Source organism: Schistocerca nitens, chromosome 8 (assembly GCF_023898315.1).
Source record: "Schistocerca nitens isolate TAMUIC-IGC-003100 chromosome 8, iqSchNite1.1, whole genome shotgun sequence".
In the NCBI taxonomy this organism is placed as follows: Eukaryota; Metazoa; Arthropoda; class Insecta; order Orthoptera; family Acrididae; genus Schistocerca; species Schistocerca nitens.
In genome coordinates this window covers 210,157,597-210,176,494 of record NC_064621.1, presented here as the reverse complement: position 1 = coordinate 210,176,494, position 18,898 = coordinate 210,157,597, and the positions used below count along the sequence as shown (strand labels likewise).

The window sequence follows — 18,898 nt, the reverse complement described above, 5'->3', positions numbered from 1 at the left end:
AGTTCCACGATTTGCACTGTCACTATTGATCCAGTCATGAGTTCAACCAGGCCCTGGGTAGCATCTTCTTGGAAGTTTCATTGAAAGCCCTGCCAATGCCTGGCCCTTTCCAGTCACTGCCTGAAGTGGTGGCCAGTCATTCACATCTACACCTACATGGATACTCTTCAAATCACATTTAAGTGCCTGGCAGGGAGTTTATGGAACCACCTTCACAATTCTCTATTATGCCAATCCTGTATAGTGTGCAGAAAGAATGAACATTTGTATCTTTCTGTGTGAGCTCTGATTTTCCTTATTTTATCAGGGCATATTTTCACATTCAGAGGAGAAAGTTGGTGAATGGAATTTCTTGAGAAGATCCTCCACAATGAAAAACACCTTTGTTTTAATGATGTCCATCCCAAATCCTGTATCATTTCAGTGACACTCTCTCCCCTACTCCACGATAATACAAAATTTGTTGCCTTTCTTTGAACTTTTTCGATGTACTCTGTCAGTCCTGTCTGGTAAGGATCCCACACCGTGTAGCAGTATTCTAAAAGAGGATAGACAAGTGTAGTGTAGGCAGTCTCTTATTGTGCTCCATGGGCATGGCACACCTGTTTTGTTGGGATCATTTTCTTGTATTAATTAGTTATTCAGTTTGGTATTTTCATGTGTGTGCTGCTGAGTTCTTGCAAAGTTTCTGTAGTATTCTTGTGTATCAAAAGTCATGGGGCCTACACCCCATGCTCAGCAGTCTTTTTAGTTCTCTCTTGCATTCTTATTCAGTGGTTATGTACTTTCCTATGTTCTTATAAACTGCCGGGCAAAAAATTAGTACAACTGGAATGACTATGTTGATTTTGATCCAATGATGGCATAAGCCACCTGGTGATAGCAGATGTGCTAATAATCGTTTCAACATCATCCACCAACAGATTGCATAGTGGCATAGCTACCAGAGTGCCATCTGTGTATACCCTTTAATAGGGAATGCTCACAGCTAGAAGGCTCAGTGTGGTGTAAACATCTGAAGCAAGGAGGCAACCATGCCACAGAAATGTCCTTGCGCTTCGTACAGCAAATTGAGCGAATTTAAAAGGGGTCAAATTGTGACCTTCTGAGTGGCGGGATAGTTCTTTCAGAGAGTTGCCACCCAAGTTGAATGTACTGTGTCAGTTGTGCAACAAAGTTGGTATCAGTTATCTCATGAACATTTGTACACCCTTACGTAAGGTTCTGGAAGTCCATGCAGCACAGATGCCGGCCCGGATTGTCATTTCGTAAGGGCAGCAGTGCTAGATCACGCAACTACCACAGTGAGAAGAGGACTTGCAGGACAAGGCATGTCAACTGTTGCAAACCAGTTATTGGCAGTGGGACTACAGGCATGTACACGTCTAGCCCATCTTCCATTCATGACATGGCATTGATGTGCACAGCTCAACTGGTGCCATCAGAGGACCACTCAAAAGATGGAATGGTACACTGTGGTCTTCAGCAATGAAATCATATTCTGCCTGCATTGAAGCAATGGTCATTTACATGTTTGATGTAAACCTGGTGAGCACTGTCTTGTAGACTGCATTCGTTCAAGACACACTGACCCCACCCGAGGCCTTATGGTCTGAGGTGTGGTAAGCTACAGCTCTTGTTCACCTTTGGTGTTTCTGGAGGGGACACCCACCAGCACTCATTACATGCAGAATGTTGTTAGACTGTTAGAGCCCCTCTTTTGCCATTCAGGCAACAAGAAGGTGATGTGTTGTTCCAACGAGCTGATGCTTGCCCATACGTTGCCATAAAACTCAACATCTTCTGCAAGCCATGCAGCAATCGCCTGGTGAGCACGATCTTCGGACTTGTTTCCAATCGAGCACATGAGGTATATTATGGGACAAGAAGTGACTTGTGTAACATGTCAACTAACAACTGTTACAGAAATACATGAACAGGTGAAGCAGATGTGGAATAAGATATCCCAGGAGAGTATTCACCATCTGTACGATCAACTGGATGCCAGAGTCAGTGCCTGCATTGGCACCCATGGAGACTACACCATGTACTAATATCAGTGTTTCAGTATGGGTAGATACCTGGTACCTCAGGACTGTTCACACTATTGATCTGTAAATGTAATCATTTCATGTACTCCATATGCATGTTGCAGCAATAAATCTTGAGTGAATTGAAACCTCTAAAAGGGCGTACTAATTTTTTTCCAGCAGTGTATATTCATATTATTTTTCTTCAGTTCATTGCTCATGGAATGCAAGTTTTTGTTATTTTTTATTGTCAATTCCCAGGTAAACGTTTTCCTTTTGCTAACTTGATTGTAGATCATTCCATTTACAGAGACAGCACTGCTGGCGGGCAGCCTCCTGCTATGTGTGTGATGCATCTTTGAGATGGCAGTCCCATCTCTATTTAAGGAGGGAGGGGTGTTGCATCTGCCTGGCAGTCAATTCCTCCAAATGCCAGGCAGGCTGTGTGGGGAGCTGCCGCTGAGAGGATGTGCATAAATGCCTCTCATAATCTCCTTGATGGCCTGGTCTGTTTACCACAGAGTTACATATTCTAGGGGCACCAAAGTGACAGGCAGTGTTCCTGTCACGGCAGAGAACACTGTTGGCAGGACATTATTTTGTTATGCCATGTCACATGCCCTCACAGTACCACATGGACATCCATCTGCTCCCAACTATTTTATATACAGTGTGAACACTAATAAAACCAACAAACTGCAAGGACGGATTTCTGACTGCAAATGGAGGGAAAAAGGTCCTATGAACATATGTCTGGAAATGTATCATTGCCACTGTAGATGGCACTGATGAATGACAGTTCCTCTGACCACATGCCATGTGTACCTTGCATGTTGCAGGCTGTACGATTGATGCAGCATACTGTAAGCAACAGAATGGTCTGGTATTCATGTCGGGAACAAACCGAGATGATGTTTATGTATGGCTAAGCAGATGGAAACGGTTGAGAGGCAGCATGGTTACACCAAAAGAAGTGCCCTCACAGACACCAACCACATCACACAATATTTCAAGCCCTTTTTGGGCATTTGTGTGATTATTGGTCCTTTCATATAGATGACCATGCAGCAGGGAGGCTGTGGACTGTGCATACACCAGATCTGGAGCTTGTACTAGGGTTCGCCTCAATATCCTGTAGAACCTGGACCTCTAAAGCTGGTGTATGCATAGTCCACCTCCTCCCTGCATGTTCATCTGTCTGAAAGGACCTATGGTCATGCAAAATCTCAAAAATAGCTTGAAATGTTGTGTGATGTGGTTGGTGTCTGTGAGGATACTTGTTTTGGTATAGCCATACTGCCTTTCAACCATTTTCCATCTGCTTGGCCATAATCAAACACCATCTTGACTTGTTCCCAACATGAATACCGGACCAGTCTGCTGCTTACAGTAGGCTGTGTCAGTCATGCGCACAAGGGACAGAAGACACATGGTCAGAGGACCTGTAAATTGTCAGTGCCGCCTACCTTGGCAATGAAGCGTTTCTGGATATGAGTTCATAGGACATTTTCCCCCCTTTTCCAGCCAGAAATCTGCCCCTACAGCTTGTTGGTTTTATTAATGTTCACCCTGTATTGTAATATTTGTAAGTGACTTGCACAACAACATGCATTTTAAATCTGTACTTTATGCAGATGACATAATACTCATAAATTCTGAAAAAGATGTGAACAAAGTGACACTACAAAACAATGAGTGTCTTAAATTATCAAATACATGGTTGAAATTAAGGAATTCTTTACTAGTTTTGAAAAGACTGACATATTATTTTCAGTTTATCCATTGTTGACATTGAGTGCACAACTGTTAAACTCCTTGGTATATATTTGAAATCAAAATTACATTGGAACAGTCATACAGAATATTTATGTAAACAGCTGTGAAACTACACACATGTGTTTCTGAAAACTGTTGTTTTGTTTCAATAATACTTTCTGTTATAACGTAAACTTTAACAAATGTATTTCAGAATGACACAACACATATAAGTCACAGAGTAAGTTGACAAGCAAGACATGTGTACACATTAGCATTCGAATGAGCACTGAGTCCCAGTCTAGCGGCCGCTGTTCGGCTGGCCGCTTAGGTAGCGCAGCTGTTGCATGGCTGGCAGACAGCGCCGCACGTAGAGGACGCGCGTAATTGCGCGGCAGCGCTTTGAATGATCGGCGAGTCACAACACTTTTCCCCCCTTTGAAATTGTTGCACTGGTCTTGATGGAGGTGGCCTGGAGATGGCTAACGTCCATAGGCGTTGTTTGACTCGCCGTAAAGTCTCGAGGAGGAGGCTTCCCGTACGGACGGAAGTGTCCCCGATGATAACGGGTCGAGATGACAGGAGACGTAGGGGTCGAATCTGCTGGGGCCCCCTGCACCAATCTGCCCATTGCGGCAAGTCCAGTTGATATGACAGGAGACATGGGCGATGTGTCGGCGTCCGTTGGAGGAGGAGGCGAGTAGATTTGCTCTGACAGAGGATGGTCATCCGGTTCCTGCATGGGCACGTCTCCTGGTGGCGCCCGTTCTTGTGCTGGCATCGCAATGACGGTGAGAGGGCTGCGTTGTGAGTATTGAGAGATGCCAAGATCCTGAGCGTCAGGTAGGGCCAAAAGTGGTGTAGCGGCATTCGGAACAGGCGTTGCCGGCACACGAGGCCGAAGCTGGTCCGAATGATGCACTGCAACACCCGTGTCCATCTGGATTTCATACAGGCGTCTGCCACGATGTCTTAAGATGTGGCCCGGGCTCCATTTTGGCCGCCTGAAGTAGTGAGACGATCCAACTCCCGTTTTACCCGATCACGAAGGGCCACAGGAATGGGCCGAGCCCGAAAAAACTTAGGCCGAGCAGTGGGTTTGAGCGTGATATGAGCTTCAAAGTCGTTTGCACGGCCTAACCCAGGAGAAAAAAGGGACGAAAATGTCGTCGACAAGGAATCCAGTTGAGCATAAGGAATAGCATCAGAGACAATATTGACAGAGTCATCTATGGAGAACCCAAAAACGCGAAAGGCATCGAAACCAAAACGATTTTCTGCATTTCTCTGGTTGACCACAAATATGGGAACAGTGCGAACGATGGGTTTGTAAGATACCTCAGCATTAAACGGTCCCAAGAGAGAAATCTTCTGTTTATTGTACGTCCGTAATTGCCGAGTGACAGGTGACAGGAGTTGAGAACCCAACTGAAGATACGTCTGAGAATTAATTATAGTGGCAGCAGAACCGGTATCCACTTGCATGCGAACATCTCGACCAAGGATTTGGACAGTGAGGAATAACTTCCCTGAAAGGGAAGAAGTGCAATTGACAGACAACACAGAATCAGAATCAGCGTCATGTTCATGATCATGTATGCGGTCGGATTTGCAAACGGAAGACACATGACCTTTCTTTTTGCAATTGTGACACACAGCCCAACGTTGGGGACAATCCTCGCGTGAATGTTTCGTAAAACTCCGCGGACATGAAGGAAGTTGCCGGGGGTTTTGCTGCAGTTTCTTAGCGGGTTGTTTACGGCTAGGCCGAGGCTGCACGTGGGAGCGCACTGCGGCCACGTCGGCCGGCGGGGACGCGTCGCACGCGTCGTCAACAGTGCACAGAGGTTGTATTTCCACGACATCACCCCATGCCTCTATTTGCGCCCCAGCGGCGTGAGAAATTTCAAAAGGCTGCGCAATGGAGAGAACTTCATCTAGAGTCGGATTCGCCAACTGAAGGGCACGTTGCTGAACTTCTTTGCCGGGCGCCGACCAGATAATAGCATCCCTTACCATGGAATCGGCATAGGATTCTTTTTGAACGTCAGTAACAAATTGACAGTTTCGACTGAGGCCATGAAGTTCAGCAGCCCAAGCGTGATAGGATTGATGTGGCTGTTTTTGACAACGATAAAAGGCAACACGAGAGGCTACCACATGCGTTTGCTTTTGAAAATAGACAGACAGAAGTGAGCACATTTCAGCAAAGGACAAAGATGCAGGATCCTTCAATGGAGCCAATTGCGACAACAACCGATACATTTGAGGTGAAATCCAGGAAAGGAACAGAGACTTACATGGTTGTTCGTCCGTGACATGAAATGCCAAGAAGTGCTGTCGAAGACGTTTTTCATAATCAGACCAGTCTTCCGCCGTCTCGTCGTAAGGAGGAAAAGGAGGTACAGCCAACGACGAGAAATGCCCCGCATTTGACGGCGTGACGAAATCGCGAATCGCCGCTGTTAGAAGCGTTTGCTGTTCAAGGAGATTTTGCAATAGTTGCTCGACAGTAGCCATGGAACCCTATGGCTCAATGGTAAAAAGGAAAAATCCACTACTTCATCACCAATTGTTATAACGTCAAGTTTAACAAATATATTTCAGAACGACACAACACATATAAGTTACAGAGTATTTATGAGGTCCAATCATTCTTACTGTACACTGCGACATATTTTGTCACATCATATTGCATATTAACAGGGTCAACCATCACACAACCTATTGATCTCCTATAGCATTATCCACACCCTTTTTCACCACAGCAGGAAATGTAACAGGTAACAATGTGCAGCTTCATGTTAATGGTGGAATTTGAATCCAATCGTAACTGCAAACTAAAATGAACAGTTTTACTCCTGCTATACCCTTTGCATTTTATTCCACCACTGAACAATTAGCTTTCTAGGGTAAAACGCAATTTAGCTTTCCATCTATATTCGGATCCTTTGATTGGATAAATCACAATAACTAGGCCTACATATAAAGCTTTATAAGATATTACCTTTACAGGTACACCATGTCTCAATAAAATTCTTCTAAAATAAAACCCAAAAGTTACTCAAACAAAGGAATTTTTACACATTCAAAGGATTTGAAAACTGTTAGAAACTTTAACTGAATTAATAATTTTTTCATAAAAGTGATTATACCTTTGTGGAGACAGCAGACTGCGAGGCAGTCAAAAAACACTGTAGTTGCACTAATTACACCTGACAAAGCAACCACTCCGACATTGTCCTGAGGTAGGTTAACATAGACTTCTTTGCTTCCAAAAGTTAGGCTTTGATTATTGGGTTGTAAATATGTTCTTCCAGAGTGTGCATGTTACTAGCAATAAAGTATCTTTTGTCAACAATCATTTCAGGTTGGTTTATTTGGGAGAGGGAACCAAACAGCAAGATTATTGATCCCATCAGATTAGGGAAGGAAGTCAGCTGCGCCGTTTCAAAGAAACCATCCCAGCATTTGCCTGAAGCGGTTTAGGGAAATCACAGAAAACCTAAATCAGGATGGCTAGGTGCAGGTCTGAACCGTCATCCTCTCTAATGCGAGTCCAGTGTGCTAACCACTGCGACACTTTGCTCAGTCCATCTCAAGTTCACGCGTTTCTATTAACTTCCCTACAGTGGTGATAACAGTAATGACCTACGAGTACAGCAAATTTTGTTAGTTTTTTACCTATGAAGTGCATATGATAATGCTATGCTGTGCTCAAGAGTGTACCAATCACAAAGACAATGGAATGTTGGACAAATCATGCAAAATGCTGATCTTCTGTGCAACCTGTGAAACATTTTCACAGGCACAGATGCAAGACTAAAAAGTGAAAGTGCAACCTCGATGTGTTATGTGTCCAATACTGTCAGTGGTTATCAGTGGATGTGAATGTTACATATAACAACAAGACTTACAAGGTGATTTTATACCATTCATCAAGATGCATCACAGCAACAGAGTTTATTCTTGTAGTGCATTTTGGTTGCTTATGATGGACATTCATGCACGTTATCTGGTCCATTCATGCTGGTCACTGGATACACCAACCCATTCACAATTAATTATGAAGCCCAACCAGAAATATGTAATGTGGTTCCTACGAAACCGTGAACAACTCATGAGCTTTCACCTGATGAGCTTGAGCCTGTGTGTCAAGGACATAATACCCATGGAGTTCAGTTCAGACTGGACCGATCTCCAAACTACAAGTTTTCCAACTCGACCATGTGGCAATGGTTCCACATTGCCGACATGATCCTACAGGGTCACGGCATTACAGACGTCACATCAAAATTTGCAGCATTATTGAGCAACTTCTTAGAGTCTGTGTATTTGATAAGTGACATCATAAGTGCACTGCACATTACCAGCGGATATGATGCAATTAAAGCTGCGCTCTTTCAATGTTTCGCTGAAGTGTGGAAACAACAGCTATGCAAAAAAATTTTTTTTTTTTCTTTTTTTTTTTTTAAGAAGATTGACCCACAAACACCTTCACAATTTTTGAGACATCTTCAAGTAACAGTAGACTATAGCTTCATGCCAGAATTTGTACTGTGGTCTATTTGGATGCTACGATTACCTCCCTCACTACAGACGGTGCTAATTTTGAGAAAACAGGACCCTGATATTAAGCTAAATTTGGCAGATGAGCTTTATCCATTCCAACAGAGACAACAAGAAGCACCTATAAGGTACAAAAACGCCATGGATTTTAAACCAGCTGCCCTGCGGTGGCAGCCACAGACTACGCAACAACACTGGACACCTTGCCAGCACAAGCACAGCCGACAACAACTGACTGCAGAATGCCAGCCCACAGATACATGCGACACCCCTCCCACTGGAAACAATAACAGTATGACAGCTGAAGGGGGAAGGGCGTGGCCTTGTCTTTGCTATTTTCCATACACTTTGGCAGTAGAGTGCTCAACTGTTCAACTCCTTGTGAGTTCCCAAATTCCGGTGGTGTCCCATGATAGGCACACTGGATCACACAATAAATCAAGATGCTTACACAATGAGAAGAAATTCCAAACCATTTTGTCTACGCCTATGCTCAACACCCATGTCCATATCTTTGCTCACATGTCAAAGAAGTAATTCTGACTGGATACAGGATTGGCAGTCAGTGTCATCCCAGGCAGAGCACCACCAACAGCAGGATCTTCACATACACAACTGAAAGCAGCTAATGACACAATAATGAGACAACTTGGAACTGTCAAATTAATGGTTGAGCTCAGATTGGTGACAAAGTGCACATGGCAGTTCGTAAAAGCAGGCATGTGTGAATCAATGTTAGCAGTGAATTTCTTTCATCATTTTCACCTTATGCCAGATCTAATGATAAAAGTCCTTAGGTAAATGACTTCAAGTGAAATCGTAAACGAAAATGCTGATTTCATGCATTAGCTTCATCCACCAAATCTACCGACTTCTCCTCCTGCAAGAAAACCGAACCGCATACTGTCAGATGCAATCACGAGATACAAAGCAGTCAAGTGTGAAAGAATTCAACTTGCAGAAGGAGAATGTAGCACTCAAAGCTTCAATAGACAGCAGAAGAAGAATTGTGTAAGGTGCAAGCATGTCTCATGATACTACAATGCAAACAGCAATAGCACCACAGACTTCAGCATCAGCAGCAACATTGTACATCACAACAGCAACTGCAAAATCTGTAATCCAGCACACTGTATTAAGAACAACAGCCATGGTCCTTATGGAATTTTCAGGTAAGTCAGTACCATACTCAGAGAGTGAAAGTGGCTCCATTGTGTGACCTTACATCAAACAATCACTTCAGGGTCCACAGCGTGTAGTCAACCATGATAGTGTGCATAATGTACACACTACACCTGGACCACCAAAGCATTTTAAAGTGTGGTGCCTAGTGCCAGTTAGACTGTGTGTGGTTAAAACTGTGACAGACGAGCGACTTCACATGGGAATAGTGTGGCCATTGGACAGTTCATGGGCTTCACTGATATATTTAGTACCATAAAAGGGAGTTCATACAAACTTTGTGGGGCTATTGGTCTCTTAATGCACATACAGTACCAAATAGATGTCCAAACATTTTCCCATATGTTAGCAGATGCCACCATTTGCAGTGTAATAGAGTGCAAGAAAGCATATTTGCAAATTCCTATGATGAGTGAAGACATGTCAAAAATGACTGTGATCACCCCATTCTGACTATAAGTTTTTGGTTATCTCGTATGGATTAAAAAAGTGCCTCACAAATCTGGCAGTGCTTCATTGACAAGTCATTACTCCAATTTTCATTTGGCTTTTCTTACCCAGATGACATCCTAGTTTTCTCAGTTTTCCTGGATGAACATGAGGATCACCTTTGCATGGTTTTCAATACACTAGAACAGCACAGCATGGTAATAAATGAAGACAAGTGCCAGCTCTGATAACATGAACCCATTTTCCTAGATCGCCTAGTAAATCAGGCACACATCCACCCCATGCAGGAATGTACAGAACTTTTGGAAGCACTACCTAAACTTTCCACTTATCAAAAACCAAGGAGATTTTTAGGGGCAGTGAACCTCTACAGGTGTCATTTGCTTCAGGCAGCAGCACTATTAGTACCACTCGCTGATTTCCTTGCAGGAAAAAACAAACAGGAAAAACAACCATTGAAATGAACCTAAGCAATGCAATATGGATTTGATGACATCAAGCTGTGCTTACAACACAATCACATTAGCAAGCCCTGAACCTGATGCTCAACTCTCTATCACAGCTGATGCAAGTAGGCTAATACAGTCATCAGTATGGTGCTGCAGCAGTTCATAGATGGTAAGCAATAATCAATATGTTTTTTTATAGAAGTTCACGCACTTGCAACGCAAATAGCCAGCATTCTGTTGAGAGTTGTTATCAGTATAGTTATTAGTGTATTAAGTAATACACCATTTTAAGGTCAAATTGGAAGTTAGACAGTTGACTATCTTCACAGATCACCACCCACTAGCAGAAGCAATACGAAAGCCAAGCAGTGACTGTTCACCAAGGAAATTTTGACATCTTGATTATGTTAGTCAGTTTACAACTTATGTAGAGCATCTCAGGGGCCCCAAAAACATGGTGACTAGCTATCTGTCATAAATTGGCAAGTGTAGATTATGAGGATCTTGCGGTGGTACAGGAACAAGGCCCACAAACTCAAGAACTTTCACAGAACACAAACATCAGCCACAAGTTCAAACTTTGTACACTCCATGGCTTGGAGAAGCAGATTTTGTGCAAAATTTTGCAGTGCAGGGCCCACCCTTTGGTTTCTTTGATTATGCGGAAACGTGTCTTTGACTGCTTGCGTTGACTGTCTTATCCAGGGGTATGACCCTCAACTAAAGTGATAACAGACAGAAGCATGTGCAGCATGTCAGAGAAGCAAAACAGGATGTCACACCACCCTCACCCAAGATCAATTTGAGATCCCAACAGGCAGATTACAACATGATCACTTAGACTTGGTTGGGACCCTTATAGGGCCAAATGGTTACAAACACATTCTCTTGGTGACTGATCATATGACATGGTGGCTGGAGGCAGCACCATTGGCAGACATTACCACAGAATCAACAACTAAAGCATTCATACAGTTGTGGATTTCTAGATTTGGTTGCCAGGATGTGATTACTACTGGCCAAGGCTGTCAGTTTCAGTCATCACTGTTCACAGAACTATTCAGACTTGTGGTTTCAGGTGCTTTCACATAACTGCCTACCACCTCCAAAGCAACAAGCTGGCTGAGTAGTGGCTTTGCACTCTTGGGGCAGCTTTAAAGTGCCACATGGGAAATAGTGCAACACACTCCCCTTGGGTGATGTTGGGTGTACACACTTCCGTCAAAGAGTATTGCATGGTGAACCCTTACAGCTCTTGGCAGCATTTGTTGAACCTGTTATCCACCAAATGCACTGGAGTTGATGGAACTAGTCAGCAGAATATGAAAACATATTGCATGGGCCTGCAAACAGCTGCCACAATGACACAGTGCACCAATACTTTTCATGAAAAGGCTCTTGTACATTGTGACTCCATGATGTTAAGAGATGACACCATGCATCTGGCACTGCAGCATCATATCCAGGGCCACATAAAGTTCTCCTAAAGGGAGACAACATGTTTATCATTTTACTGTATGACATCTTACAATGATCTCCACTCACCATTTGAAATTAGTTTGGGTCCTCAACAAAGATCCTCTCATACGCACACCAGACAATGCCGTGAACCTGCCAGAGGAGCCTCAAGCTCCTTCACCACACTACATTAAACAACAAACATTGCTCCTAGCTGCACTCACATCCATGTGTTCGGATGATGAACAGCACTTCTGTTTCGGTTCCCTCCACCATCTTCTGTGGCTTTTATGGGATTACATTCTGGGCTGACCGAAGGCAAAGTACATTCTCCCTCAACTGTACTCCATACCATGGGGGGAGGAAGGGGAAGGGATGGTGGAGGAGGGGGGGTGGGTGGAGCTCTATGATTACTGCATACTGTGAAACAGTCAAAAAACATTAAAAATGAACAACCTCTGGCGAAGAAACTTTTCTGATGTATGCCAGAGTCAGGTTAACACAGACATTCTTTGTTTCCGGCAGTCTAGCTCTGACTATTGAATTGTAAATATGTGCTTTTAGCTTGTGGAGGCTTATTACCAATAAAAATCTTTTGTCAACCATCATTTCAGGTTTGTGTACTCCTATTAACTTCCCTACGGTGATGACTACACCTCCATGAAAGAAATGATGTACTTTTTCTATTGTACTTTTCTGTATCTTTGGCTGTGTATAGTTTAGTGTATAAGTTGTAGGCCTATTACTACACGCTAAGTGCACGTTTTCTCCGACACGTCACTCCCCAAAGTAAAAGTTATTTTTAAAATTAATCATGACAGCATCGAGTGCATTAATTGTTTAAATTGATTTGAAGAAATAACTAAAAAGAAATTGAGCTGAAACACTCAGAAACGAAGGGAATACAAACTGAATTCATGAAACTACTATTGACCTCGATTTGGATGCTTGGGCAGACTATGACTTGGATCCTTACTTATCGATATATATTCATTTGAAGTTAATTATATCAAAAGTATGACAGAAGGCAAACATCAACTTCTCGGCTCCCTGCAAGCGCTAATTAGAAATGTATGTTGCCATTAACTTCCGCCTGCATCACATTTACCTTATTTGCAGCAGATCGCGTGAAGATACATATTTAATTCAGAATTTTCTCACGGCCTCCATAAAACGTAATGGAAATTAAAGGAATCAAAGTAAGCAAACAACGGTACTAGTAAAATGATGTAAAGTACAATGCGGAATATAATTTGAAATTGCGCGCCGTTAATTATGTTAACTCTGCTTAGGATCCGAAGCTATTCCACATCAAAAGCGACAGCCTAATATCCATGGAAATGTCACAGGTAATATTTCTGGACAGGAATTTGCCCTGTGCACTTATACACTACTGCGGCTTTATGACAGTTACAGCTGACATAAAGTCGGCAGTTATGTCCTACCTAGTATTACAACCGAAAAAGTGGGCTGTGATAGTACAAACCAAATATATAGCTGCACAGTTTTTGTAAAGGAAAGAGGTTCCGCTGTTGAGGAAACTGGGACCGAACATCTTTAAAGAGTAACAGCTGTGGATTTGGTTGACGTTGCTTTGGTGCGACGTAAGTAATCGTTCACTCGCACAGTAGAAAGTCGAGTACGTCTGGCGTAGTCCAACATGCCGAAAAAGAAGACAGGTCAGCGGAAAAAAGCCGAAAAGCAAAGGATGAGACAGAAAGAAATCCGAACGGCAAAAGATAATATGACCTTGGCACAGTATCCGTGTAATGCTGCGATGGTGCGTTTTAATTGTTTAATACATGTTTTACAGTTTGATCCTGCTAGTTACCAAGTATTAAACAGAATTTTTAATTTCAGGAATGCGACAGGTGCAAGAGGTATGTATGTACTGTAATAACAACGCCATCCAGTGTTTTAGCAAATTAGGACACTTTGCATGAGTTACCTAATCTGTTGCTGTTAAGCTTAGCACGTAAAAACTACGGTAACCTCTTTGTATTTACATTCGTTGGTGTAATCATCTCAAAACAGTTTTTTTTCTCCTACCGCTACCAATATTTTGTAGTGTACACTATCACACTGAAACGAAAGATTTCAGTGCTGAAATTGAAACAAATCAAATTTCTTCATATTATTCATGGTTATCGTTATTGAAGGTATCCTAGGATTGCGGATGCCACAGCTTTCGTATCTCGATCTATTATGCAAACCACTGTGAAGTGGTTTGTAGAGAGTACTTCAGTCCTGATTACTAGTTTCTTTCTATTCCAGCCCGGTAATAGGTTACAAGAAGAATGATTTCTTAATTACCCCATTGTGTGCTGTAACTAATTTAATCTTGTCTGCAGGAGTTGTGGAAAGAATATCTCTAGTTTCTCAGGGTAATGGGTGTCTAGATTAGACCGTCTGTTAATTCAGAATTTTCAGCATATCTGTGGCATGCTCCTGTAGGTCAAATGTGTGACCATTCATGCTAATCTTTGTATATATTCAATATCTCCTCTTGGTTGTATCTGGTATGTATCCCATGCACTTGAACTATATTTTCAGACGGAAACTCCATGTTTGAGTTCACCTTCCTAATTTTCTAAGATGGGATGCTGCCTATACTTGGCTTATCTAGAACAGTCTTCATTCCATTTTGTATCTGTACAAACTATTATATCCATATATTTGAGTGACTTGACTGATCCCAAATGTAATATTTTAGTGATATAGTAGTCATTAGATCCTACTTTTTGGCATAATCCGTATCACTTCAGCCGGGGGGGGGTGGGTTACCTTCATAGTCTCGGATGTTGTTAAATTTAGCATATCTTAAAATTCAGGGGTAAGAAAGAAACATGTAGTATTTTGTTTTCTCAAAAAAAAAAAAAATCCTGCGCCGAGATACAGACCTCCAAAGGTGACACTGTGAACACCATTTTGAAGATGTGAATATTGAAAAAAAAATTTTAAATGCTGTCCTAGATTTTTTTTGAAAGATAATGCTTTATGATTAGTTGTCCTCCGTTTGGACATTTCTGTCAAAGTTCTTTTACTGTCACCTTTTGAATTTTTTTAATAATTTACAGATTTTTTCAAAATGCCAATCCAGAAAAGTTGGATTTTCTTCTGTTGATTAGTACTATGTAGTACTATATTCTCTATAAAGGAGAGCTTCCACCTTTAAGTTGGACAGGTTTTATTTTTAAAAAATCATTTTTTTTAACATTCCAGGGTAATGTGTGTCTTCACTGAAATTGTTTCTTACTAATTTCTTTGTTTCAATGTTTATTTCTATTGTCTTTGTTGCAGTCATTTCTTTTCACTTTCATTGTTGCAGATATTTCGTACTTTGTTGTAGTTTCTTGTCAGTTTCCTTGCCGAGGTTGTTCACTGCAGGTTTCTATATTGTAGCTATTCAGTGCTAATTTGTTTGCTGATGAGGCTTCTAAGAAACCTGAGACCATCAATGAGTTCTGTGTTTTCATGATGAATTTGCCAGTTGACACAGTTTTAGTGTGTTTTGTGAAAAGGAGTGCTTGAAATGTCTTCTGAATGGGGCCACAGAAGAGTGAAGTGTGCTGACTATTTGTATATCCATAAAAGAGTGATACACAAGGCAAACAAAAAAAGAGACTTTGTTCAGGTTGGGAATAAGAGTTCTCATTTGAAGACTCTGTTTCAAAGTGAAGATGTTTCTAGTGACGACTTTTTGTGTTCTAAATGTTTGACAGAATAACAACAATGATAGTATCTGAACAAGGTGAAGCCTCCCATAGTGCAGATGTTGCAAATTTTGCATCAATAGAGGAAGAATTAAATACCCTGAATCAGTCAACTACAGAGGTAGGTGTTAGTCCTGTTAAGAAACCGTGGTCAGTGAAGTCGAGTCATAAGCTTTATGCATCAAGAAAGTGCAGAGAAATTATTAAAGCTGTGAATGAATACACTACAGCAAAACCGACCACACTCTTCAAAGTAGAAATTTCGTCTTCAGAAGAAAATGAACCAAAGCACTCTTGCACCTCTTACCAGGAATTTTTCACAAATATCAATTCAGCTGTGGAATATTGTGCATCCTACAGTGAAAAGGTGCAAGTTTCAACTATTATTCCAGAGACATTTTCAAAGAAAACAATGTTGAACCACATTCCATCAGTATCAAAGCACATGGTAGACAAATCAAGAAATGTGAGGTCTGTAAAAGGAGTCTTTGGAAGACCAGACCCCTATTATGGTCATCCCGTAAAAGCAGCTAAAGTTCAAATAGTCCTTTCATTTTATCTAGAAGATAAATGGGACTGTTCTCACCAGAGTGCCAATAAAAAAGTACCATAACTGTAACAGTTGAAGGTCAAAAAGTTGTGAAAGTGAAGAGGTACATGACTCACAGTATTAAAGAACCTTATGCAATTTATAAGAGCAACTATACAACTCCACATATTGGAAGCTCAAGATTTTATGCACTATGACCTAAGTGGGTAGATCCACACCCACCTAGAGATGTCTGTTTATGTGTGTACTGCGCGGATTTTGAACTTTGTGTGGTACCTTTGAAGAACATGCTGGAGCACGTGACATATGACACCTTGGTTGGGTGTGTGGAGTCATTAGCAGTTTGTGATGTAAAGTGAGAGACTTGTTTGTTTCAAGAAAGTGGTGACTGCCCTGGAAAGGGAGGACTGTCTTTACAGACACTTGGCCTGGAAGACATAGCAGATAACTCTGCAGAAATCGCATATGCGACATGGGAGGAAAATAAACTAATTAAGAAAACTGTTGCCTTTGACAGTTCCATTGATGAAGTTGGTAAATGGCCAGTGAAAGCAGTAACACACTAGTATCTGAAGAAATTGCAACATCATCATGTTGCAGAAGTGAAAGGGTGTGTACAGGCTGAAGAACTGTATTTAGTGCTTCACTGTGATATTGCTGAGAACTGGTCTGTAATTCTCCTACAAGAAGTACGAGGATATCATTGGAGTAATGACAAGTTTCAATTTTTACGGGAGTGACATATTTTCAAAAAAATACCACAAGTGTTGCTGTTATTAGTGATGACACAGGACTTGATGCAGCACATGCTTTGCTAGCAATGGGCAAAATTCTTCAACTGCAAAAAGGGTCAGAGATGATCATCATTATTTCTGATGGTGCTCCTAGTCATTTTAAGTCATTACCAGCTGTTTGAATTGAGTAAGTTGCTTGTGCCAAATGACTGCGTATACAGTGCTACTGGTCACGGGAAGGGGCCTTGCGATGATGTAGGCGGCCTGCTGAAGCACCATGCTATGAAACATAATCTTTCCAGACCAAATACAGCTGTGATTCAGAATGCTTAGGATTTTACAAGCGTCGTGAAATCTTGCACATCCACAGCCCTCATTCTTTTGTCCAAAGAGGAAATCGAAGGATTCTGTGAGCAGAAAAAAGGAGAATGGTCCAAACAAACTACTCCTGTGAAAGGAATTCAGAAGACACATTTTTGGACTCGGTGATGGGTGAACTTATATTGCACGCAGGAAAGAGGAAATTTCGTTTGTTCGGCCAACACCTCAGAAACAGCAGGATAATATTCAGATTCATAACATGAGAATGGGTGTATGTGTACACCTCAGAAACAGCAGGATAATATTCAGATTCATAACATGAGAATTGGTGTGTGTGTGTGTGTGTGTGTGTGTGTGTGTGTGTGTGTGTGTGTGTGTGTGTGTGTGTTTGGGGGGGGGGGGCTGTGACTGGTGGATTGCAGGGATTATAGACACCAGTTATGAGTTAAACGAAATTGTAGTGAAGTATATGCTACCACATGGACCAGCTGCTGGCTATAGATTTCCAGCTGAAGGACACCAACAATGCCATGAGTGCTCCCTTCCTGTTCACAATGTTTTGAAAATTGTAAGTGCTCCAGTTCTTATTGGTTCAACAGGACGGCATCATTCTATATCAAAGGAAGATACTGAAGCAGTTGGACACATTTTTAGTTCATTGACTGGCTAATTTCAGGACAAAACGGAGTGGACAGAAGTTGTATAAATGGAAACCTTTAAGTCTTTGGACCTTTCGCATACATTTTGGAACCATTTACAATGCTTGAAAAATGAGTGTTTTACTCATCTTTCAAAAGTAAAATTAAGTTAAATAAGGCTAGGTTTTGATTTTTATGAACCTGTTATGTAAAACAGGTTTTATGTATGGCAGAAATTTTAATTGTTTATGATACCTGTTCAATCTAAAAGTGGAAGCTCTCCTTTTCAGGGAATGTAGAACTTTATGGTACCAACCAACAGAAAAAAAAATCAAAATCGTATGAATTGGCAAAAGAAGTTCAGAATGCTATAGTAAAAGTACTTTGACAGATAATTCAAATAGAAAATTTCTTTGTAATTGTAAATCAATTATCTTTCCCAAAAAAAAAAAAAAAAAAAAAAATCTAGAACTGTTTCAGAGATAGAATATTTAAAATTTTTTCCAATATTCGCATCTTCAAAATGCTATGTGCGATCTCATCTTTGGAGGACTGTATCTCGGGGAGCATAAATTTTTTTGGAGAGAAAAAAAGAAGTATTCCTTACTTAGTCCCTTATTTTAACTTATGTTAAATTCAATAACATCAGAGACTATGAAGGTAAGAGTTTTTCGTAGCCTGGCTGAATTGATATGGACTATGCCTTTCTTCGTTTTGTGAAGTGTGCAATTTTACATTGTGCATGTTATATCTTTGTACCACTTTGAAATGTTAACAAGATCTGACTAGACAATTGCACAGCTTTTATCAGATAATACATCATTACATACTGTATAACCATACCATCTGCAAAAGTTCCAGTTTATTAAAGTATTGTCTCCCATATCATTAACATACAAAAGGACTCTCAACGCTCCCAAGCTCTTGAAGCATGCCTGAAGTTATGTCAACTTCTGAGATAATGTACTTTGATCTCCCTACCAAGCAATCCTCAGTCCAGTCACAAATTTAATTGTGTATCAGATACCATTGTATTTTCATTTATACTC

The 18,898-nt window shown here is 41.3% G+C and overlaps 1 protein-coding gene across 1 annotated transcript in view; it reads left to right on the top strand.

Annotated features, from left to right (window-relative positions):
• The first annotated feature begins 13,263 nt into the window (after positions 1 to 13,263).
• The window catches only part of LOC126198595 (zinc finger protein 330 homolog), a 79,332-nt gene continuing 73,697 nt past the window's right edge, over positions 13,264 to 18,898 (top strand). Inside the window, exons 1-2 of the mRNA XM_049935045.1 lie at positions 13,264 to 13,673; positions 13,754 to 13,773. Of these exons, the coding sequence (XP_049791002.1) occupies positions 13,554 to 13,673; positions 13,754 to 13,773 (140 nt within the window). The 5' untranslated portion in view covers positions 13,264 to 13,553. The remainder of the gene's footprint in view (positions 13,674 to 13,753; positions 13,774 to 18,898) is intronic.